The sequence below is a fragment of the Aquarana catesbeiana genome, linkage group LG04 (assembly GCF_042186555.1).
Source record: "Aquarana catesbeiana isolate 2022-GZ linkage group LG04, ASM4218655v1, whole genome shotgun sequence".
Classification (NCBI taxonomy): Eukaryota; Metazoa; Chordata; class Amphibia; order Anura; family Ranidae; genus Aquarana; species Aquarana catesbeiana.
This window is the reverse complement of record NC_133327.1, coordinates 611,222,822-611,247,715: the sequence shown is the minus strand read 5'-3', so window position 1 is coordinate 611,247,715 and position 24,894 is coordinate 611,222,822. Positions and strand designations below refer to the sequence as shown.

General features: G+C 41.9%; 1 protein-coding gene across 2 annotated transcripts in view; it reads left to right on the top strand.

The window, feature by feature from the left end:
* Window positions 1–24,693, top strand: part of ISM1 (isthmin 1) — a 109,208-nt gene extending 84,515 nt beyond the window's left edge. Inside the window, exons 4-6 of one of the 2 annotated variants that reach the window (XM_073628258.1) lie at window positions 9,663–9,806; window positions 17,971–18,060; window positions 20,300–24,693. In XM_073628258.1, coding sequence (XP_073484359.1) covers window positions 9,663–9,806; window positions 17,971–18,060; window positions 20,300–20,817 — 752 coding nt within the window. In that variant the 3' untranslated portion in view covers window positions 20,818–24,693. The remainder of the gene's footprint in view (window positions 1–9,662; window positions 9,807–17,970; window positions 18,061–20,299) is intronic. The other variant, XM_073628259.1, reaches the window with a different exon arrangement.
* Window positions 24,694–24,894: the final 201 nt, after the last annotated feature.

Genomic DNA, 24,894 nt, shown 5'->3' with positions numbered 1-24,894 from the left:
TCTGCAGAGGCGCATTGCCGGCGGTATAGCCGCGCCGTCCCATTGATTTCAATGGGCAGGAGCGGTAAAGGAGCGGTATACACACCGCTCCTTCACCGCTCCGAAGATGCTGCTAGCAGGACTTTTATTACCGTCCTGCCAGCGCATCGCTCCAGTGTGCAAGCCCTCGGGGCTTTCACACAGGAATACATGCAGCGGCACTTTCGGGGCGGTTTGCAGGCGCTATTATTAGCGCAATAGCGCCTGCAAACCGCCCCAGTGTGCAAGGGCTCTCAGAGCAAATGAAAATCATGAGGTCAAAGGAACTGCCTGAAGAGCTCAGACAGAATTGTGGCAAAGCACAGATCTGGTCAAGGTTACAAAAAAAAATTCTGCTGCACTTAAGGTTCCTAAGAGCACAGTGGTCTCCATAATCCTTAAATGGAAGATGTTTGGGATGACCAGAACCCTTCCTAGAGCTGGCCGTACGGCCAAACTGAGCTATCGGGGGAGAAGAGCCTTGGTGAGAGAGGTAAAGAAGAACCCTAAGATCACTGTGGCTGAGCTACCGAGATGCAGTCGGGAGATGGGAGAAAGTTGTAGAAAGTCAACCATCACTTCAGCCCTCCACCAGTCGGGGCTTTATGGCATAGTGGCCTGACGGATGCCTCCTCACTGCAAGACACATGAAAGCCCGCATGGAGTTTGCTAAAAAAACACCTGAAGGACTCCAAGATGGTGAGAAATAAGATTCTTTGGTCTGATGAGACCAAGATAGAACTTTTTGGCCTTAATTCTAAGCGGTATGTGTGGAAAAAAAAATCAGGCACTGCTCATCACCTGTCCAATACAGTCCCAACAGTGAAGCATGGTGGTGGCATGCTGTGGGGGTGTTTTTCAGCTGCAGGGACAGGACGACTGGTTGCAATTGAGAGAAAGATGAAGTACAGGGATATCCTGGACGAAAACTTTCTCCAGAGTGCTCAGGACCTCAGACTGGGCCGAAGGTTTACCTTCCAACAAGACAATGACCCTAAGCACACAGCTAAAATAACGAAGGAGTGGCTTCACAACAACTCTGTGACTGTTCTTGAATGGCCCAGCCAGAGCTCTGACTTAAACCCAATTGAGCATCTCTAGAGAGACCTAAAAATGGCTGTCCACCAACATTTACCATCCAACCTGACAGAACTGCAGAGGATCTGCAAGGAGGAATGGCAGAGGATCCCCAAATCCAGGTGTGAAAAACTTGTTGTATCTTTCCCAAAAAGACTCATGGCTGTATTAGATTAAAAGGGTGCTTCTACTAAATACTGAGCAAAGGGTCCGAATACTTAGGACCATGTGATATTTCAGTTTTCCTTTTTTAATAAATCTGCAAAAATGTCAACAATTCTGTGTTTTTCTGTCAATATGAAGTGCTGTGTATACATTAACCACTAGCTGCCTGGCCACTGTCATATGACTGTGGGACGAGGCAGCTCTCGTTCTGGGCGGACGTCATATGACGTGATCGCCCTCCCGAGCCACTAGGGGGCGCACGAGCGCCGCCGGCGTCACTCATGACCTGATGCGCGTGCCTGGCGGCCGCAATTCCGTGTCACAGAGCAGGACCGTGGATGTGTGTGTGTGTGTGTGTGTGTGTGTAAACACACAGATCCACGTCCTGTCAGAGGAGACCAATGGTGTGTCCCTTGTACATAGGGACACCGATCGGTCACCTCCCCCAGTCATTCCCCTCCCCCACAGTTAGAATCACCTCCCTAGGAGGGGGTGGATAGTGAGGGAGCTGATCTAGATGAGGGGGAGGCGAGGGCGGATAAATGGGCTGTATGGCGGAATTATAAAAGCTCTTGGAGCTATTTGGAGGAGATCACAAGGAGGGACTGATGGGGAGGGGATTTCTGTTAACCCAGCTATTAATAAGAGTACCCTACTCAGCACTATGACGTCCATCTGCAGAAGGGGGGCGGGGGAGGGATAGAGAAGGGGGGGGGGGGAAATGTAAGGGGGCATATAATGAAATAATTTTGTAAGAAATGTCAATGTAGACTCTCTGTCAGAGGAGAGCTATTTTATTTTTTTTGTACATGAAAATTTTAATAAATTAATTTAAAAAAAAAAAAATCACCTCCCTAGGACACACATTTAACCCAATTACCCCCTAGTGTTAACCCCTTCCCTGACAGTCACATTTACACAGTAATCAATGTATTTTTATAGCACGGATCGCTGTATGTGAATGGTTTCAAAAATGTGTCAAAAGTGTCCGATATGTCCACCGCAATATGGCAGCCACAATAAAAATCGCAGATCGCCGCCATGACTAGTAAAAAAAAAAAAAAAAAAAAAAATTAAATAAAAATGCTATAAATCTATCCCCTATTTTGTAGAAGCTATAACTTTTGTGCAAACCAATCAATATACGCTTATTGTGATCTTTTTTTTTTTTTTACCAAAAATATGTAGAAGAACACATATCGGCCTAAACTGAGGAAAAAATTTGTTTTAAAAAAAAAAAAATGGATATTTATTATAGCAAAAAGTAAAAAATATTGTGTTTTTTCAAACTTGTCCCTCTTCTTTTGTTTATAGCGCAATAAATAAAAACCACAGAGGTGATCAAATACCACAAAAGCTCTATTTGTGGGAAAAAAATGCTAAAAATGTCATTAGGGTGCAGTGTTGCATGACCGCGCAATTGTCATTCAAAGTGCGACAGCGCTGACAACTGATAAATGGATTGGGCAGGAAGGGGGTGAAAGTGCCCTGTATTAAGGTGGTTAATGAGGAAAAAAATGAACTTAAATGATTTTAGCAAATGGCTGCAACATAACAAAGAGTAAAACATTTAAGGGGGTCTGAATACTTTCCGTCCCCACTGCGTGTGTGTATGTATGTATGTATGTATGTATGTATGTATATACCGTATTTATCGGCGTATAACACGCACTTTTTTTCCCTTAAAATAAGGGGAAAATCGTGGGTGCGTGTTATACGCCGATCCCCGCTATTTTGTGATCTGTCGAGCGATCGCCGCCGACATTCACATAGCTTGTATTTTTAAACATGGCGCTGCGGAGTTTGGAGGGACTCGGGGGCGCTCGTTCAGCTGAACGAGCGCCGCCGAGGACACAGTGACTGGGCGGAGCTGAGATACACATAGCCGAGGGTTCTCGGCTTTTCTCGGCGCCGTTCACAGTCACGCCCAGTCCCGCCATTGGACCTCTGTTATGTCCATCATAGGGACTGGGCGTGACTGTGAACGGCGCCGAGAATAGCTGAGAACCCTCGGATATGTGTATCTCGGCTCCGCCCAGTCACTGTGTCCTCGGCGGCGCTCGTTCAGCTGAACGAGCGCCCCCCGATTCCCTCCGAACTCCGCGGCGCCATGTTTAAAAATACAAGCTAAACGTTTGTATGTCGGCGGCGACAAGGCTGCACGGACCACTGGGGACAAGGCTGCACTGGGGACAAGGCTGAACTGGGGCAAAGCTGCACTGGGGACAAGGCTGAACTGGGGCAAAGCTGCACTGGGGCAAAGCTGCACTGGGGACAAGGCTGCACTGGGGACAAGGCTGCACTGGGGACAAGGCTGAACTGGGGCAAAGCTGCACTGGGGACAAGGCTGCACTGGGGACAAGGCTGAACTGGGGCAAAGCTGCACTGGGGACAAGGCTGCACTGGGGACAAGGCTGCACTGGGGACAAGGCTGCACTGGGGGCAAGGCTGCACTGACAAGGCTGCACTGGACACTGGGGAAAGGCTGCAGATGAACACTGATGAGGCTGGATTGATGGGCATTTAAATGTAAGTTTTTTTTTTTTTCCTTAAACTTCCCTCCTAAAAGTTTTTTTCCTTAAAATTCCCTCCTAAACTTGGGGTGCGTGTTATACGCCGGCGCGTGTTATACGCTGATAAATACGGTATATAGGTTTTTCTCAATGCAAATTTTAAATCCTTTCCTTATTCAATTCCTCACATGGCTTTTTAAATTCAAAGTAAAAATCAAATTTAAATTCATATTTTACCATTCAGATGACCTTTAGCTTTGATTGAAAAAAACAAATTGAAAGGTCAGATCAAAAAAAAAAAAAAAAAAAATTATACCAGATGCTTCAAAAACACAAACTATTTACTTTGATTTCAAAGAATTCCACTCACATTCCATTCACATTCAGTCAAAATATTAAGAATTGTGTTTGTTAGAATGAACACGGTAGGATGCTGTGTAACCAGGACCTCATGGTCCAATCTGCAGAACATTTGTTTTGGAAACAGGCACATGACACAGGATTGTGGGTTATTGGCACCATAAAATATTGTTGCAGACATTTGGCCCACTTTTGTGGGTTAACCTAGAGTTAGGGAGTCATTTGATGGTGAAGTTTTTTTTTTTGTGACTGTGGACAGTTGTATTGCCAACAGTTTCTTGTGCCTCTCAATGACCTTGGTTGTGAAATCACTGTACTCTGGTTGTCAGGACCGCATGCACTCCACAGCAACAATGGGGCTTATTTACAACAACTGGAGAGTGCATAATCTGGTGCAGCTGTGTATGGAAACCAGTCAGCTTTGTGTGTGTGTGTGTTTGTGTTTGTGTTTGTGTTTGTGTGTGTTTGTGTTTGTGTTTGTTTTTTTTTTTTTTTTTTTTTTTTTGTTTTTTTTTTTTTGTCAAAGCTAAGTGTCCATTTACACTTGTGCGACATTGGATCAGTGCAACTTTGTTACGACTTTGACCAGTGTGATTGTTTTGTTTGTGCTCTAGTACCTAGACCTGTGCAGAACAGAAAAAAATTGTTTGGTTTCATTTTGGTTTCTTCATTTTCTAACCAAATCTAAATTTTCAGAACGATTTAAATTAAAATCAGTAAAAAAAAATGATCAACTAATCCAAATTCTGTGTGACGAATACAGTGAGGGGGAAAAAAGTATTTGATCCTCTGCTGATTTTGTACGTTTGCCCACTGACAAATGATCAGTCTAGACAGAATATCAAAAAAAACCCAGAAAAACTCATTTCAAAAAAGTTATAAATTGCTATGCATTTTAATGAATGAAATAAGTATGTGACCCCTTTGCAAAACATAACTTGGTACGTGGTGGCAAAACCCTTGTCGGCAATCGTAAGTCCAGTAGTTTCTTGTAAATGAACATAGGTTTGCACACCTCTCAGGAGGGATTTTATTCCACTCCTCTTTGCAGATACTCTCCAAGTCATTAATGTTTTGAGGCTGATGTTTGGCAACTCAAACCTTCAGCTCCCTCCACATAGTTTCTATGGGATTAAGGTCTGGAGACTGGCTAGGCCACTTCAGGACCTTAATGTGCTTCTTCTTGAGCCACTTCTCTGTTGCCTTGGCCATGTATTTTGGGTCAATTTCATGCTGGAATACCCATCCACAACCCATTTTCAATGCCCTGGCTGAGGGAAAGAGGTTCTCGCTCAAGATTTGACGGTACGTGGACCCATTCATTGTCCCTTTGATGCAGTGAAGTTGTCCTGTCCACTTAGCAGAAAAACACCCTCAAAGCATAATGTTTCCACCTGGATGTTTGATGGTGGGGATGGTGTTCTTTGTGTCATAGGCAGCATTTCTGCAAATACGGCGTGTTGAGCTGATGCCAAAGAGCTTGATTTTGGTCTCCTCTGACCACAACACTTTCACCCAGTTCTCCTCTGAATCATTCAGATGTTCATTAGCAAACTTCAGACGGGTCTGTACATGTGCTTTCTTCAGCTGACGGACCTTCCGGGCACTGCAGTATTTCAGCATAGTGTTACCAATTGTTTTCTTAGTGACTATGGTCCCAGTTGCCTTGAGATCATTGACAAGATTCTCCCGTGTAATTCTGTTCTCATGATCATTGAAACTCCACGAGGTGAGATCTTGCATGGAGCCCCAGACCGAGGGAGATTGACAGTTATTTTGTGTTTCTTCCATTTGCGAATAATCACACCAACTGTTGTCACCCTCTCACCAAGCTGCTTGGCAATGGTCTTGTTGCCTATTCCAGCCTTGTGTAGGTCTACAGTCTTGTCCCTGACATACTTGGACAGCTCTTTGGTCTTGGCCTTGGTGGAGAGATTGGTATCTGCTTCTGGCTCCCGGGTGTCTTTTATTCAGGTAACAAGCTGAGATTAGGAGCACTCCCTTTTAAGAAAGTGCTCCTAATCTCAACTCATTACCTGTATAGAAGACACCTGGGAGCCAGAAATCTTGCTGATTGATGGGAGATCAAATACTTATTTCACTTATTAAAATGTAAATCAATTTATAACTTTTTTGAAATGCGTTTTTCTGGATTTTTTTTTTGTTCTGTCTCTAACTGTTAAAATAAAGCTACCATTAAAATTATAGATTGCTGATGTACAAAATCAGCAGGGGATCACTTTTTTCCTCCTCACTGTAGCTGGTTGTTAAGGAGCAGGACGGGAATCTGGCTGCCGCATCCTTAATAACCAATGACGCGATGAAAAATTAATGGGGGGGGGGACCAGCGTGGGGTCCCCCCCATCATAGGGGTCTGGTATAGATTTTAAGGAGAACCGCGCTCAAAAAAAGGCATGCCCCCCAAATCCATACCAGACCCTTATCCGAGCATGCAGGTCAGGAAAGGGGAGCGTGCACTGCTTTGGGACGGGGGCCTTGTCAAAAACTTGTTTGCTTCTATTTATTTTTTACCCTTTTTTTGGTACCCCTACTCATTCACATGGGGGGGCAGGATCTGAGGGCCTTGTCCTTGTCAACATAGGGACAAGGTGCTTTGGGGGTGTGTGGCCTGGTATGGTTTAGGAGTGGGGGGGGCGCTCGTTTTGTCCCCTCCCTTTCCTGACCCTACTATCACAGTCCTGCTATAAGTCACTGATTACCACCATTACTAGTATAAAACTAAAAGATTTTTTTTCAGTATCTCTACCAGACGCTACTATAACTGTCACGCAGTCCAAATAATTTACACATAATAATTTTTTCTACCAAAGACATGTAGCAGAATACATTTTGGCCTGAATTCATGCAGAAATTTTAGATTTTTGTGGTGTTTGTGTGTTGTGTGTTTTTTTTTTTTAACTTATCCAATAATTTTATATTTTTTTTCCAAATTTTGTCTTTTTTTCATTTATATCGCAAATGCTAAAAAAAAAAACAGTGGCAATCAAATACCACCAAACAAGCTCTATTTTTGTGAAAAAAATGCTTAAAATGTAATTTGCGTACAGTGTTGCATGACCACACAATTACCAGTTCAAATAACGCAGTGCAGAATGGCAAAAAAATGGTCTGGTCATGAAGGGGGGGGGGTAAAATCTTCCAGAGGTCAAGTAGTTAAAGATGAATTTTGGGTATGAATATTTTATCCCCATTTATTTTGGTCCATCTTGTACCAAACTATGTATATACCATGCCTGGCTGCTGTCCCTGGAAGCTGGAAATCACTAAAGTAGACACCACTACCCCAGTCCTGTGTGAAGCAGCTGGCCCAATGCATTCTGAACACAGGAGGTCAGCTGCTCATCACAGGGGATATTCAGAGAATGCTTTGCATTTTCTGAATTAATGCAAAGTGTTTTCTGATTGGACGAGGTGGAGAGCATAAGATCACTGCTCCACTCCAAGCCATACGTGTATATATACATTGTGGCTTTGAAGTGGTTTACTGGGGGTTATGGCTGAAGCTGCCAGTTCATAACCCCATTATTTTTTTTAATTCAGCCAGCAGTTATTTCTCATAAAATCGATCCGAGCAGCTGATTAGCCACTGGATCGCTTTTAGAAGCAGTGGGAGGTGTCCATCTGAAACCCCGCCCCCCTCATGGCCGCTCACCGCTGTTTCTCTTTGGGCGGCTGGCCACAGAGGTGAGGAGACCAGATTCTCTCTCCCCACCTCTGTGATTTAGGAGGACCAGAATGACACTGTCACTTCTAGTCTGAGGTGGAAATAAACCAATTTATTTTTATTTTTTGATCTGATGCTTTTAAAGGTAGAGGAGAGATTTGGGGTCTTATAGACTCCAAATCTCTTCATTAAGAGGACCTGTCATCCCTTATTTCTTTTACAAGGGATGTTTAGAAATAAAAGTGGTTAAAAAAAAATTAAAGGGACCGTGTAAAAATAATATAAACATTTTTTTAAAGCGCCCCCATCCCACTGTGCTTGCTCGCAGAACATATACGTAGAACGCATACATAAGTCGCTCATGCATAAGTAAACGGTGTTCGCACCACACATTATAGCATGTGCAATAATTCTAGCTCTAGACCTCCACCTCTTTTTATTCCCTAGGGCAGTAATGGCGAACCTTGGCACCCCAGATGTTTTCAAACTACATTTCCCATGATGCTAAACTACACTGCAGAGTGCATGAGCATCATGGGAAATGTAGTTCCAAAACATCTGGGGTGCCAAGGTTCGCCATCACTGCCCTAGGGTCTCTACTAAAAAAAAAAAGTGTGTGTTTGGAGGTTCTAAGTAATTTTCTATCAAAAAATACTGTGTTTACAAGTTAAAAAAAAAAGTGCCATAAAAGGCCTGGTCTTTAAGTTGATTGTACATCCATTCAGAGAGCACTTTGTATTCATTCAGAAAATGCAGAGCATTCTCTGAACGACACCTGTGTTGAACAGTCCACCTTCTGTGTTCAGAATGCAGCAGGGCAGGACCTGGAAGCAAGTGGAGATCACTGGAGTAGCGGTGTCTACTTTAGTAGTTTCCATCTTCCAGGGGCATTGGCCAGGTTTGGTATATACATAGTCAGTCAGGTCTGAAGCAAGGATTTTTCACACCCTAGGCGAAACCCAATTTGGCCAAGCCCGGCTCCACCCCTGACCCCACCCCCTTTTCCCTGACCATGTATACCCCACCTTTTTAATGAAGCGCCCATCGAAACGTAGCCTCCACCAGCGCCCATCGAAACGTAGCCTCCACCAGCGCCCATCGAAACGTAGCCTCCACCAGCGCCCATCGAAACGTAGCCTCCACCAGCGCCCATCAAACGTAGCCTCCACCAGCGCCCATCGAAACGTAGCCTCCACCAGCGCCCATCGAAACGTAGCCTCCACCAGCGCCCATCAAACGTAGCCTCCACCAGCGCCCATCAAACGTAGCCTCCACCAGCGCCCATCAAACGTAGCCTCCACCAGCGCCCATCAAACGTAGCCTCCACCAGCGCCCATCAAACGTAGCCTCCACCAGCACCCATCAAACGTAGCCTCACCAGCGCTCATCAATGCATGTTTGCTTGCTTCCATTCATTCGGGAGTTGGGACACAGTCCTCTGCAGCCACTGCACCTCTGACACTATGTTCGAATGGAGTGGCCGCTGCCTGCTAATGCTGAGACTTAGTTGCTTGTTGAAGAGAGTAGGAACACCAGTGGCCGAGCGCCCTAGGTAGCAGAGCGCCCTAGGCGGCTTCCTAGTTTGCCTAGTGGTAGCACCGGCCCTGTACATAGTTACACTGGTCCAAGCTGGATCAATGTAACTATGTATAAAATATCCATACCTGGAATTCTTATTTAAGTGCTAGAGAATTAGCTCCTGACCTGACCGTTTCCAACAATCCTTTGGTGCTGTAAAAAAATAAATAAAAATAAAGTTTGGCTGAAGGTTTAACTTTGAACAATCATACATATGAATGCAATGTTCTCTATAGTGACAGTTATGTATAAAACTTATTTTATAGACTATGCTGATGGAGAAGGGGATTGGAGCGCTTGGTCGGTCTGCAGTGTCAGTTGCGGCAGCGGAAATCAGAAACGTACGAGGTCTTGCGGATACGCCTGCACCGCCACAGAATCCAGGACGTGCGATATGCCAAACTGCCCAGGTGTGTAAAATGACTCCAGAGAAATGCAAACCAAAGAGAGCTGTGCGTGCTGCTGGGAGCCTTTCCTTCTCACCACATCAAAACCACCCTGAAACCATCAACGCGCTGCCTTTAAAATATAAAGTGGGTGTTCTGTGGATAAATGTGTGCACATATAATGACTAATGGATTTTAAAAGAGGAGAAAAAAAATAAGACTGGTAATTTGGCCGCTTCTCCGAGGTAGCTGCAGAACACCTGGTAAAATGAACAGGCTGACTTTGGCTCACAATACACATTCCTGATGCCCTGATAATGCATTTGTTACATACTCCAGTTCCCCGAGAGAGGAGAAGAGAAAGCTTGTGACTTTATATTACGAGATCCCGCAGTCACTAACAGAGGAATTTTAGAATATTTGACAGCTCTACATTCTTGGCTTGATAAATTCATTATTTCTGTAGAGCCAAAACTAAATTCAGCTATTGTCACTGTACGTGTTGGCAAAACGACCAAGGCCCTGAAAAGTATAAGGGAAAGTGCACCCACCATGTTTATTTCAATCCTCTGAAGAAATCGTTGCTTTTTTTTTTTTTTTTCTCCCCTCCCAGGCTAGCTGTGTTTGCCTTCAGATTTTAGTAAATTGGACCCACTAGTAATTTGCCCGCTTGTTTCTGCAAGCTTTTCATTAGTTGGTTTGTATTTGCTCTGTATAACAAATGTTCAAACCGCTTAAAAAGTTCTGATCAAAGGTATTGGCTTTTGTGGGCCAATTGAGATCGCAATAAAGGGTAGCTATAGGGGCTCATTTACATTGTTGCTGCTTTGTGCATTGTGTTAATGCAGCCTATTTAATCAATTGACCTCCTGAAGATTTACCCCCCCCCCCCCTCATGACCAGACCATTTTGTCGCGGAACGGCACTGCGTTACTTTAACTGACAATTGCACAGTTTTGCAACGCTGTACCCCAATAAAATGTTTTTTTTTTTTTTTTTTTGTTTTTTTGCTTTTTTCCCCACAAATAGAGCTTTCTTTTGGTGGTATTTGATCATTTTTTTGCACCATAAACAAAAGACCAACCATTTTTGAAAAATGTTTTTACGTTTTGCTATAAAACCTATCCAATGCATTTTTTTTTAAATGTAATTTCTTCATAAATTTAGGCCAATATGTATTCTGCTTCATATTTTTGGTAGAAAAAAACCCCCAATAAGTGTATACAACTTTGTGCAAAACTTGTAACGTCTACAAATGATGGTAGGTGTGTGTATGTATGTATGTATGTATGTATGTATGCATGTGTAGATATATACTGGAATTTTTAATACTAGTAATTGCAGCGATCAGCGACTTATAGCAGGACTGCAATATTGCGGCGGATAATTGGACACTGACACTTTGTGGGAACCAGTGACACTAATACAGTGATCAGTGCTAAAAAAAAAATGCACTGTCACTGTACTAATGACACTGGCTCGGAAGCGGTTAAACATCTAGGGTGATCAAAGGGTTAACTGTGTGCCTAGCCAGTGTTTTTGTGAACTGTTGGGTGCTTTTACTAAGGGAAATTATGTATTTTATTCTCTGCTTTGCAGGGACACAAAATCTATCCCCAATCAGAACGAAGCTCTGCCTTGTTTACGCTTGCGTGACGATCGATGGGTGCTGGAGGACAGAAGTGATATATATATTACAGTATCTCACAAAGTGAGCACACCCCTCCAATTTTTGTAAATATTTTATTATATCTTTTCATGTGACAACACTGAGGAAATGACACTTTGCTACAATGTAAAGTAATGAGTGTACAGCTTGTATAACAGTGTAAATGTGCTGTCCCCTCAAAATAACTCAACACACGGCCGTTAATGTCTAAACCGCTGGCAGCAGAAGTGAGTACACCCCTAAGTGAAAATGTCCAAATTGGGTCCAAAGTGTCAATACTTTGTGTGGCCACCATTATTTTCCAGCACTGCCTTAACCCTCTTGGGCTTGGAGTTCACCAGAGCTTCACAGGTTGCCACTGAAGTCCTCTTCCACTCCTCCATGACGAGATCACAGAGCTGGTGGATGTTAGAGACCTTGTGCTCCTCCTTCTGTTTGAGGATGCCCCACAGATGCTCAATAAGGTTTAGATCTGGAGACATGCTTGGCCAGTCCATCACCTTTACCCTCAGCTTCTTTAGCAAGGCAGTGGTCGTCTTGGAGGTGTGTTTGGGGTCCTTATCATGTTGGAATACTGCCCTGTGGCCCAGTCTCTGAAGGGAGGGAATCATGCTCTGCTTCAGTATGTCACAGTACATGTTGGTAGTCATGGTTCCCGCAATGAAATGTAGCTCCCTAGTGCCAGCAGCACTCATGCAGCCCCAGACCATGACACTCCCACCACCATGCTTGAATGTAGACTGTAGGTTCCAGAAATCAATGTCCTTAGTCTACTTGTCTTCAGCAAACTGTTTGCAGGCTTTCTTGTGCATCATTTTTAGAAGAGGCTTCCTTCTGGGATGACAGCCATGCAGACCAATTTGATGCAGTGTGCGGCGTATGGTCTGAGCACTGACAGGCTGATCCCCCACCCCTTCAACCTCTGCAGCACCTCTGGCAGCACTCATACGTCTATTTCCCAAAGACAACCTCTGGATATGACGCTGAGCACGTGTACTCAACTTCTTTGGTGGACCATGGCGAGGCCTGTTCTGAGTGGAACCTGTCCTGTTAAACCACTGTATGGTCTTGGCCACCGTGCTGCAGCTCAGTTTCAGGGTCTTGGCAATCTTCTTATAGCCTAGGCCATCTTTATGCTGAGCAACAGTTCTTCTTTTTTTCAGATTCTCAGAAAGTTCTTTGCCATGAGGTGCCATGTTGAACTTCCAGTGACCAGTATGAGAGAGTGAGAGCGATAACACCAAGTTTAACACACCTGCTCCCCATTCACACCTGAGACCTTGTAACACTAACGAGTCACATGACACTGGGGAGGGAAAATGGCTAATTGGGCCCTATTTGGACATTTTCACTTAGGGGTGCTTGTTGCCAGCAGTTTAGACATTAATGGCCGTGTGGTGAGATTTTTTGAGGGGAAAGCAAATTTACACTGTTATACAAGCTGTACACTCACTACTTTACATTGCAGCAAAGTGTCATTTCTTCAGTGTTGTCACATGAAAAGATATAATAAAATATTTACAAAAATGAGGGTTGTACTCACTTTTGTGAGATAATAACCCCTTCCCGCCGACCGTACCACATATGCGTACTCGGCTTTCCGGGGTTATACCGGCATGATGCCCGCAGCTGCAGGCATCATCCCGGTACCGTTGTTTTCAGCGGGCGATCGGCTACCCGAGTATAACAACCGATGCGGCTAAAAGGCGCTCGGCTGTTATACCGGAGGAGCGGGAGGGGACATCCGCCGCCTCCCGCCGCTGTTTCCGGGCCTCCCGTGCGATCGGGAGGCCCGGTGTCCAATCGGGAATCTTCGGCGGCTGGGGGCGGGCTGGAACGAAGCTGTGAGCGGCTTCGTTCCAGCCTCCTTGTTGTAAACACGGAAGCGACGTCACTTCCCGTTTACTCGGCTGCCAATGGCGCCGAATTTAAAAAAGTACACAGTATTCAGAATCGCCGTTTTCGGCGATCTGAATACTTTGAAGTGTAAAGGAGGGATGGGGGGTCTTTTAGACCCCCCATCCCTCCATAAAGAGTACCTGTCACCACCTATTACTGTCACAAGAGATGTTTACATTGCTTGTGACAGCAATAACAGTAAAAAAAAAAAATTTAAACACAATTTATAAAAGTACAAAAATAAATAAAATAAATAAGAAAAAAAAAAGATTTTTAAAGTGCCCCTGTCCCCGCGAGCTCGCGCAGCGAAGAAAACGCATACGGAAGTCGCGCCCGCATATGTAAACGGTGTTCAAACCACACATGTGAGGTATCGCCGTGATCGTCAGAGCGAGAGCAATAATTCTAGCCCTAGACCTCCTCTGTAGCTCAAACCTGGTAACCGTAAAAAAATTTTAAAGCGTCGCCTATGGAAATTCATAGGTACCGTAGTTCGTCGCCATTCCACGAGTGCGTGCAATTATAAAGGGTGACATGTTTGGTATCTATTTACTCGGCGTAACATCATCTTTCACATTATACAAAAAAATTGGGGTAACTTTACTGTTTGGATTTTTTAAAATTCATGAAAGTGTCACTTTTCCAAAAATTTGCGTTTAAAACACCACTGCACAAATACCGTGTGATAAAAAATATTGCAACAATCGCCATTTTATTCTCTAGATTCTCTTCTAAAAAATATATATATAATGTTTGGGGGTTCTAAGTAATTTTCTAGCAAAAAATACGGATTTTAACTTGTAAACACCAAATTTCAAAAATAGGCTTAGTCATGGAAGGGATAAATAAATCTGTGTGTGTGTGTGTGTGTGTGTGTGTGTGTGTGTGTGTATATATATATATAATATCGATTCTGCACAAGAGGGCCGCCTGGTAGCAATCTATCTATCTGCTATGGAGTAGTCTTTAAGTGGTTGAATGAGCTGGCATCTCTGTAAGACATCTCAGATGGAAGCTGCTGCATTCTGCATCTGTATACTGTAGTTGTCCTGATCCTGTGAAACAGAATTGAGCAAGCTTGCTTCAATGTCACTGTGCAAAGACTAATGTACAGCCCAGGAGTCAGAATGGCAGCTTCCATCTGAGTGTTCTCAAGAGGACAGTTTATTTCATAACATTCTTCCAAGCAAAGGCATCCTTGTCAAAGATTGGTCAACACTGTAAAATGCCAGTGTCGTTATTTTTGTGTTCAAGCCACCCACAAAAAAAGAAGGAACACAATTTTGTCCTTGTAACTGGTGTTTATAAAGTAGAGCAACTGCATAACTGTAGCCAGAATTGTCCAGTCATTAGCCAAAGACAGCAATATGTGTATTCGTATAAATATCAAATCTTAAACTGGCTTCCTGTAAGCCATAATAAAATCTGACTTACTGTAAATGTATTGTGCTGGAAATGGCAGCTTTGTACAAGGCCTAAGAGGCTCATGGACCACACAGTCAGCTCATTACAAACACCTCATTGGTTCTGAAATGCTACACTTTTTTTCTCACCAACTTTAGGAAACACCCAGAGCTGCCAAAAATGACTTATTTGAAAGGGATTAAGTGGTACTGGACTTTTTAAGTGAACAAATAAAATAAATTTTTATTTAAATCCTCCATTACGCCTGCTGCTGTATAAGATACCACCTGTGCTCTGAAGGTTAAGTAAACAAAATGGCCGTCTCTGATGAGAAACCACCCGAGGCCTCTTACAGAACTGGAGCACAACTAGACAGGTGTCACTTTTGTGACATACTTGCCCGTTCAAGTTTTTTTTTTTTTTTTTTCTGCATTTACAAAGCTGGTGAAAATGGACTTGCATCCATTTACATCACACTACCTCCAACGCAGACCTTTTCCCTTAATTTTTTTTTTTTTTTTCAGTCCAGGATGGACTCTGAAGTAAGCAGACGAACATCCATTTACAGTATATCCACCTGCCCATAGACTTGTGTGGAGCTTCCAATCAAGTCCACCTGAAACACTGACCTGAACATTCCTTTTTTATTTATTTTTTTTATTCTATATTAAGATAAAAAGGACAGCGCTCACTCACCTTACTGTATCTGTAGCACTGCTGCCACTCTAGGACAGTAAGTATTAGGACTACAGAACACCTTCATCTCATAACATAGGGGAAGGTGTTCTGTATTCCTCACAGAAGGCAGGGCTGATAAACCTCGCTGCAGATTTCAGTGCAGCATTATCAACTTAATACTGGAAATTAGAAGCTCACTGCATTTCTGGCAGAATAAAAGTGTGTGTGTGTGTGTGTGTGTGTGTGTGTGTGTGTGTGTGTGTGTTTTTTTTTGTTTTTGCTTTTTGTACTTATCGAATAGATGTAACAAAACACACTTTGTGACAGATTGCTTTTAACTTCCAATATATTCTGGTTTCAAAAAAATGAAATCTAGGACCAACACTTGAAGTCAAAAATCCTGCAGACTAAATGTTTAGTAGAGAATTGGTAGGCTACAGATGCTTAAAATTGTATTTTAGGCATTTAAACCTTTGCATCAAGCAGTGAAAGTACTAGTGGTGTGCGGAGTGTGATGTATTAAAGCTGACCTCCAAAACCCTTGTAGTGGGGCCTCCAACACAGAGTTAAATGCTTGTTTTAGACAAATGGTGTTAGGATAGGGTGTATAAGTTAGCTTGTACTTTCCTCCATCCATGTGACTGGTCCACGGCTCCTGCCGCACTGTAAGTGATGAGGCCGAGGGACCAGAGAGAACAGAGCAGGGTTCTGCTGGACCGAGGGATAGGGAAAGTTATACACCTTATCCCTGCACCGCTAGACTATATTAACTCTGGATGCATATTTAACCATTGTAGTGCAGGGCGTAGTGTGTTACCAATTGTTTTCTTAGGGACTATGGTCCCAACTGCCTTGAGATCATTAACAAGATTCTCCTGTGTAGTTCTGGGCTGATTCCTCACCGTTCTCATGATGATTGAAACTCCACGAGGTGAGATCTTGCATGGAGCCCCAGACAGAGGGAGATTGACAGTTATTTTGTGTGTCTCCCATTTGTGAATAATCTCACCAGCTATTCTCACCCTCTCTCCAAGCTGCTTGGCGATGGTCTTGTAGCCCATTCCAGCCTTGTGTAGGTCTACAATCTTGTCCCTGACATCCTTGGACAGCTCTTTGGTCTTGGCCATGGTGAATAGATTAGAATCTGATTTTGCTTCTGTGAACAGGTGCTTTTTATACAGGTAACAAGCTGAGATTAGGAACACTCCCTTGAAGAGAGTGCACCTAATCTCAGCTCATTACCTGTATAGAAGACACCTGGGAGCCAGAAATCTTGCTGATTGATAGGATCAAATACTTATTTCACTCATTAAAATGCAAATTAATTTAGAACTTTTGAAATGCGTTCTTCTGGATATTTTGTTGTTCTGTCTCACTGTTAAAACAAACCTACCACTAAAATTAAAGACTGATCATTTCTTTGTCAGTGGGCAACCATACAAAATCACCGGGGGATCAAATACTTTCTTTCCTCACTGTACCTTTTTTTTTTTTTTTTTTTTTTTTGACTGGCTTTTCTACACAGCCCACTGAAGAGTCTTTTGAAATGACTAGAATAAACATGGCCTATTGGATGTTACCAGTATAACTAATGCACTTTAGGTGGCCTGTAATTTTAAACAATAGATCACCTGTAATATTAAGCATTATTATGAATGGCAGCTGTAAATCTGAAAAAGCAAGCATTTTGGTGCACGCAAAAGATAGTTAATGCCGCGTACACACGGTCGGAATTTCCGACAATAAATGTTCGATGTGAGCTTGTCAGAAATTCCGACCGTGTAGGCTCCATCGGACATTTGTTGTCGAAATTTGAGAGCTGGATCTCAAATTTTCCGACGAAAAAAAATCCATTGTCGTAAATTCAGATTGTGTGTACGCAATTCCGACGCACAAAATTCCACGCATGCTCGGAATTGAGCAGAAGAGCCGCACTGGCTATTGAACTTCATTTTTCTCGGCTTGTCATATGTGTTGTACGTCACCGCATTCTTGGCGATCGGAATTTCCGACAACATTTGTGCGACCGTGTGTATGCAAGACAAGTTTGAGCCAACATTCGTCGGAAATAAATCCAGGTTTTTGTTGTCGGAATGTCTGATCATCCGTATGCGGCATAAGAGAATCATGTGATCTCTAAGCCAGGGGTGAGCAACTGCAGCCATCCAGCCGTTGTGGAACTACATGTGGCATTGCAGGACTGACAATTACAAGCATGACTCCCAGGGGCAGAGGTATGATGGTTCGACTGACAGTTACTCCCTGAGCCAGAGTCACGATGGGACTTGTAGTCCCACAACAGTTGGAGGGCCGCAGTTTGCCCAGCCCTGCTTTAGGTGGCCATTTTGGCATGGCTTCTTGAACCCCTTACGTTGTACTAATCTGAGCTAATTTTTAATTTCATTGTAGAGTAAGTGGCATCTACAATACATATATGTAGAAAATGCATAACTTGTACAGCTGTTTTTATCAGCAATCAATTGTAAACTGTTTACATGTGTAAACTTTTCATTCATTCAGAGTTTTTATTCTCACCAGGCATTGAAGACACATTCAAAACTGCAGCAACAGAAGTGAGTCTACTTGCAGGAAATGATGAATTTAATGCTACAAAGTTGTTTGGAGTTGGTAAGTGTACTTTTTGTTATTGCATGAGTGATTTTTTTTTTTTTTTTTTTTTTAATGCACTCAGAAACCAGAGCCTAGTTAAGATATTGAAGTCTCTCATATTAAACCATCTTCCTGTCCAGTTCATTTTTCTGTTTTGAGCACTATTATAAATTGAATGAATTACTCGGTCATGCAAAACTATACCTAAATAAACTTTATCATATGTATGTCAGTGTTTTTGGTAGCGGTGGCAGTTTATCTTTACTGTGTTTTGGCTGGGATCAGGAACTTCCCTTTCATCTCGTACGATTGCTTTGTGAAATTAAAGTGAAAACTGCTCCTAACCACAGACAGTTTAACCACCAAAGCTTTCTGAGCTTTGGTGCTTACAAGTTAAAATCTGTTTTTTTTTTTGTTTTTTTTGCTGGAAAATTACTTGGATCCCCCAAACCTTATATTTCTTTTTTTTCCTAACATCCTAGAGAATAAAATGGTGGGCGTTGCAATACTTTCTGTCATACCGTATTTGTGCAGCGGTCTTACAAGCGCACATTTTTTTTTTGGAAAAAATACTCTTTTTTGAATTAAAGAAAAATAAGACCACAGTAAAGTTGGCCCAGTTAGCTTTTTTTATTTTTTTTTATATTGTGAAATATGATGTTACGCTGAGTAAATTGATACCCAACATGTCACATTTCAAAATTGCACCCGCTCGTGGACTGGCGACAACCTTTTACCCTTAAAAATCGCTACAGGCGATGTTTAAATTTCTACAGGTTATCAGTTTTAAGTTAGAGAAGTTTTGGGCTAAAACTATTGCTCTCACTGTAATGATCGCGGCGATACCTCACATGTGTGGTTTGAACACCGTTTTCATATGCGGGCGCTACTCACATATGCGTTCGCTTCTGCGCGCGAGCTCGACGGGATGGGGTGTGTGTGTGTATATATGTGTGTATATATATATATATATATATATATGTGTATGTGTGTGTGTGTGTGTGTATGTGTGTATATATATATATATATATATATATATATATATATATATATATATATATATATATAAATTTTTCTTATTTAATGACATCCCTTGTAATAGAAAAAAGCATGACAGGACCTATTAAATATGAGATCTGGGGTCAAAACCTCAGATCTCATATTTACACTAAAATGCAATAAAAAAAAAAAAAAATGTCCCTTTTTAAGAGCTATGGGCGGAAGTGACGTTTTGATGTCTCTTCCGCCCTGCAATGGTATGGAGCTGTGGGAGCGCCATCTTCCCCCTCACTCAGCTACATATCACAAAGGGGACAGGACCCATTCGCCTCCGCCGCTGCTGGCGGCTCCGGTAAGCAGTGGAGGGCATCAGAGCATGGTAGGAGAGGAGCCCTCTCCTGCCACCGATAAAAGTGATCTTGCGGCAAATCCACTGCAGAGACCACTTTTATCTGAAACAGGAACGCTCACTGAAGTAGGGGATACCGGGGTTATGGCAGCTAGCTGCTGCCATAACAACGATATTCCTCTTCAAAGTGCCAACATATATAATCGTGAGCCGGTCTGGAAGTGGTTAAACAATGTGTGATTGGTCACAGCGATCACTTGATACCGATCCGCTCTCATTGGCTCCGTGTTCATTCAGCACGTTGCACTGTCCAATGGATAGTGCTCTCACATTGTGGTGTTCTTGCACACTGGAGGGTGCGCATGAGCACCTAAAAGTAGAGGCCGTTTTAAAGATTAGCTGCATCTTTATGTGCAATGGCTGGACAGCAAGTGATTAAATCAATGTAAGACATCATTTGCATTGGCATTGAAACCAGGAAGTTGCTGAAGAAATGTAAAAAAAATGGTTAAACAAGTAAATCTGATATATTTTGACTATTTTTAATCCTTATGCTTGCTAGCATTAGTAAATAGGAAAGTTGATTGAGAGAAGTTCCACTTTAACTGTACCAAGTGGTGTCATTTGCCTGGTTGTATTGTAGACTAGAAGTAAAGAAATACAAATCCTTTGACAGGTAAAACAGCGTTGATGTGCATTTCATCAAGCTGTTTGTCTTGAGTTCAGCTTGAACATTTGCAATAAAAATTTCAAGAGCTTCACAATGTTGAAAATAGTTTAAATAAATAGACGCCAACACAAATGCACGACCTTCTGTTCTAAATGTCATTATTGCCTGGATAGTATTTATGTATAAACTGTTAATGAGCAGTAAGATGAGTCATGTAAGATTTCTGCGTTTCCTTGTAGATACAGACAGTTGTGAACGTTGGATGAACTGCAAAAGTGAATTTCTCAAAAAGTATATGCATAAAGTTGCCAACGATCTCCCAAGCTGTCCTTGCTCCTACCCAACTGAAGTAGCTTACAGCACTGCTGATGTCTATGATCGTATTAAAAGGAAAGAGTTTCGATGGAAGGATGCAAGTGGTCCAAAGGAGAAACTCGAGATCTATAAGCCCACAGCAAGATACTGCATTCGATCAATGCTGTCTTTGGAAAGTACTACTTTAGCAGCTCAGCACTGCTGTTTTGATGACAGCATGCAGTTGATCACAAGGGGTAAGGGAGCGGGTTCCCCTAATCTCATCAGCATTGACTTTTCTGCAGAACTTCATTACAAAGTAGACATCTTACCCTGGATCATGTGCAAAGGAGACTGGAGTCGATACAATGAGATTCGCCCACCAAACAATGGGCAAAAATGTACTGATAACCCCTCAGAAGAAGACTTTTTAAAGCAGTTTCAAGAAGCTAGAGAGTTCTAAGTACTGGACTTCATGTAAAGGAGTGTTGAAGGACTTGGTGGTTCACCGCAGGATCTGCTGGAAACAGGGTCATGCAGTTTTTGACTTATGTTGGTGTCTGCAAAGCTGATTCCAACCTTCCTATGTGTTGTAACCAATGCAGTGTACACTTCTTTATCTAGAGTACTATATACATCTGTATAAATATTGGCAGACAGAAATTAATTGATCCTGTGAAATAATTTCTTTGTTTTTAAAGAAGGTGGGCAATTCTTTGCTTGATTCGCACAGTTTATATTAAATCTGAAGCCCAAACCCATTGGAGTTTTTTTAAAAGTCTTGAAGGACATCTCCAACAACTGTGGGTTATCTGTTTCAGATCACTTTATGGTTTCAGTGAAGAGATCAGAAGTTGATGATCTAATTTTATGCGTCTATCTCATTGGTTTTATTGGGCTATGGCTCTTTATCTGGGATTGGCTAACCTTTACATTTCTTACACGGTGAAGGTGTAGCAGGAATATAGAACTGGGAGTTACTTGGTGTAGCTGGTAAAATCTGCAAAATTGGGTCAACTGAAGTGAGTGAGATGGACACAACAGATTTGCCTAATACACTAAACAATACAGTTTGTTGGAATTGCTCTATAAGAGAAGATGGGTGATATAAAAAAAACTCAATTTTTCTGGATTCCTTGGGAGAAATAATTTTGCTGTTTAGAATAGTTTTTTCTTTTGTTAATATTTATAATAAAAATGAAGGAAGATTGGTTAAAGTTATTAATGCAAAACCCGAAAGGTTTTGGCTGGAGTGGAGAAGGGTTAAAACCTAAATTATATATTATTTTTTCTGCTGCTGTTTCCAATTGGAAAGATTTCTTATTTCCTGTCCCGGTGATTAGATAGCATTAGGAGGGACACAAACAACAATAAAAATCAGAGGTTTGGATCCTCCCCCACTCTATCCAAAAAAAAAGCTTTGGCTGGAGATTTATTTTAAGGCAAAGTCTACCAGAAACTGATATTTACAAATCCTCTTACATAAATTGTACCTGTCCATCTGCAATCTTCTTCTCTACATCTGTCAGAATTGATAAGCTTGTCTGAGACTTAAAAAAAAAAAAAAAAAAGGGGTGGTGGTGGTGGAGTGCTGTAGTCACTCTGCAGAGCTTAGTGGGGAGAGCTCTGAGAGCTGATTGGAGAGAAAAGAATCACCCCCTTTCACAAAGGAACAGAGCTAAGGCTGTCAATCTGCTGGAGGTCCCTCCCCTGTCACCTTTTTTTTTCTCTTGGTGTCAGTAAAAATTGTCAAAAGTGATTCATGCTAATAGCAGAGGAAAAATTAAAAGCACCGTTATACAGGATTTATATTCTATATCTACTATAGAGGGATATGCTTTCAGTTTTAAATGGATATGGCTGGCATATAAAGTGGTTGTAAACCTCAGTCATGAAACATGAACTACCCAATCAGTATTGGTTTTCAAATGGAATTAAAAAAATAACCCCACCCTAGTAAAAAGTAGCCAACAAATTCTCAAAAATGGCTAAAAAAGGAAAATATTTTAAAAACTAAAAAAATCTATTGTGTATCTCCATCTCTATCATCACCACCATCTCCATCTCTATCATCACCACCATCTCCATCTCTATCATCACCACCATCTCCATCTCTATCATCACCACCATCTCCATCTCTATACCAGTCCCAGAGCTCTTACTGCAAGTTTTTGCTCTCTTGAAAAACCTAAGCATTTTGAAAGAATCTGGGAGTGTCTACTTGTCCACCTCTGTGTTGAATGGTTCTCTACAGGCCTGTACATAGCCATAGGGCACACTAATCATTAGTGGCAAAGGGGCCCATGGAAGAACCACATTTCATAGCATAGTTTGGCTCTTCAAAACAGTGAAAATCTGCAGCATGGGCAGCGGTACAGGCAAGTATTCTTATACTGGATTCAGATAAAGAATTCATGGGTTAGTTTAAGTGTTGGCTCTAAAGTTAAGGTGATCATTACATTTATTATAAAGTGTTAATTTATTGTTAAAGGATAAGTTTGCCTTTTTATAAATAAATGCACTTTTTTTGCAAGTGAAAAATGTGCATTTTTTTTTCTTCTAAGGGGCCTGCAGAACATTGCACCTGTGATCTGCCAGGCTCCTGCAGACTTTTTAGGATCGCGTTTTGCCCGTACCTTTTGATACAGGCAGGCAGTTACTTGAGTGCAGGAAGATTAATGAACTACGAGAGCATTCACCAGCGCCCTCGCAGTTTATTGTCAGCTGCAGGGGATGATGATACTTCTAGTCTGTTCATTCAGAGGAAACTGTTAATGGATGATGTGGGCGGAGCCCCGCAGGGCTGCTCTGTTTTCAAATTGTGACGGCAGGTGCACGGAGAGGATCCCTCACCCACTGTCATAGGTAGGGGGAAGAATGCTGAATTTGTTACATGTTACACCCTAAATATGGGTGTAACTTGTTCAGAAGGGTGAACTTGGCCTTTAAGGTCTTATTTTATGGTTCTGTTTTAAAATGACAGGGGTTCCACACTCTTTGTTTTTGGGGCTGCTGGCACTTGGCATCTAAAAACATTTACCAGGCCAGGTAATCTGACCAATGCCATATCTTTCTACTGTAGCTCCTGACTTTTTTCCCAGGCCATTATTACAAAGCCAAGTACTGGTGTTTTTAGGCCAGTTTTGTAAAGCTCAATTAAGGAAAGTCAGTTTTAGTGCTGTCATCAATGGACCATTTAGAGATGCGAACGGTTCCTATTGTACAAATAGATAATCCAACATGTTTCAAAAATGTTGGGGGGAAATCATTAAGCTTTTATTTTGCATGGCCTACCATCCATCTTCCTATCCATTAGCTACACGAGGGAATATTGTAGAGGGTCCTGTGCAAAGTATTTGAGAACATGTAGATGGTTTATTATTGCTCCTGCTGAGACGATTATGCCTTTCCTCCCTCCTTTTGACCAATTCTTCATCATACTAAGGTGAGGGTCAAGCAGCAAGATTGTCATCTTATTTAGTGGCTTTGAATGGTGGACAGACCTGGGAACTCTGGGGCCTGGTTTACCCAAAAATGACAAGTAGAGCATTTCACCCATGAACCATCACTAAGTTTCTAGAAAATAAAACAGCCAACGGGTATTTCAAAATTGCAATCAGTTTTTGGTGGACTTAGCCTTTTTATTAAATTAAAAATGTTAAACCCTGCTCTTATTAAAATTGGTGACATGAGCCATGCTACCCTTTTTTTTCACTTTATAGTATTTTCTTAAGATTAACACTACACAACCAGGGAATTCAGGGTAGCTAATTACATGCGACTTTTCAGGGACTAAAATGATTAAGAAATGTGGCACTTTCTCAAAAAGACAATATATTCAGTGTTTTTTGTCTTGTTTTTACATAAATATGGTGTTTAGGGCCTCACATTTATTTTAGAAATATATATTTTTGTTGGGCATAAACCAAATGCAGTTAAAAAAAAATTATTTGAAGAGTGTGTGGGGTTCATACATTATTGCTGTATACAAATACTTCAATATTTTTGTAAAGTATTTATTATGTTGTAGTTATATATCATGCATCATGCATGTCTGTTTTTTATTGTGTTTTTTTTGTTTTTGTTTTTTTTGTTTTTCTTCATCTGGAATGTGTTCTCAAATGTGGGACATTACCCCCAAGGTTAAAGCTGTTTAATTTGTTTTAATATCCGTGAAAAAAAGCAAAGTTTAATAAATCGCCCCAAAAAGCTTCCTCTCATCACCCAGTCTTGTATTGGCATACAAATGGAAAACCCTTTTATTATGTTTATGTTACTTGCAATGTTTGTTAATGCAGATGTTTAGAACATCGTGCTATTATAGACTTTTTTTTATCTTTTTTTATAGAATACCTTGCAGTTGAAATTTATGAGTGTATGCCACTGAATCAAATTCAATGGCATCGGACGAAAACCGACGCTAGGGCAGCTATTGGCTACTGGCTATGAACTTCCTTATTCTAGTCCGGTTGTACGCCATCACGGTCGAATCCGTTGGACTTTGGTGTGATTGTGTGTAGACAAGTCCGATTCGACGGAA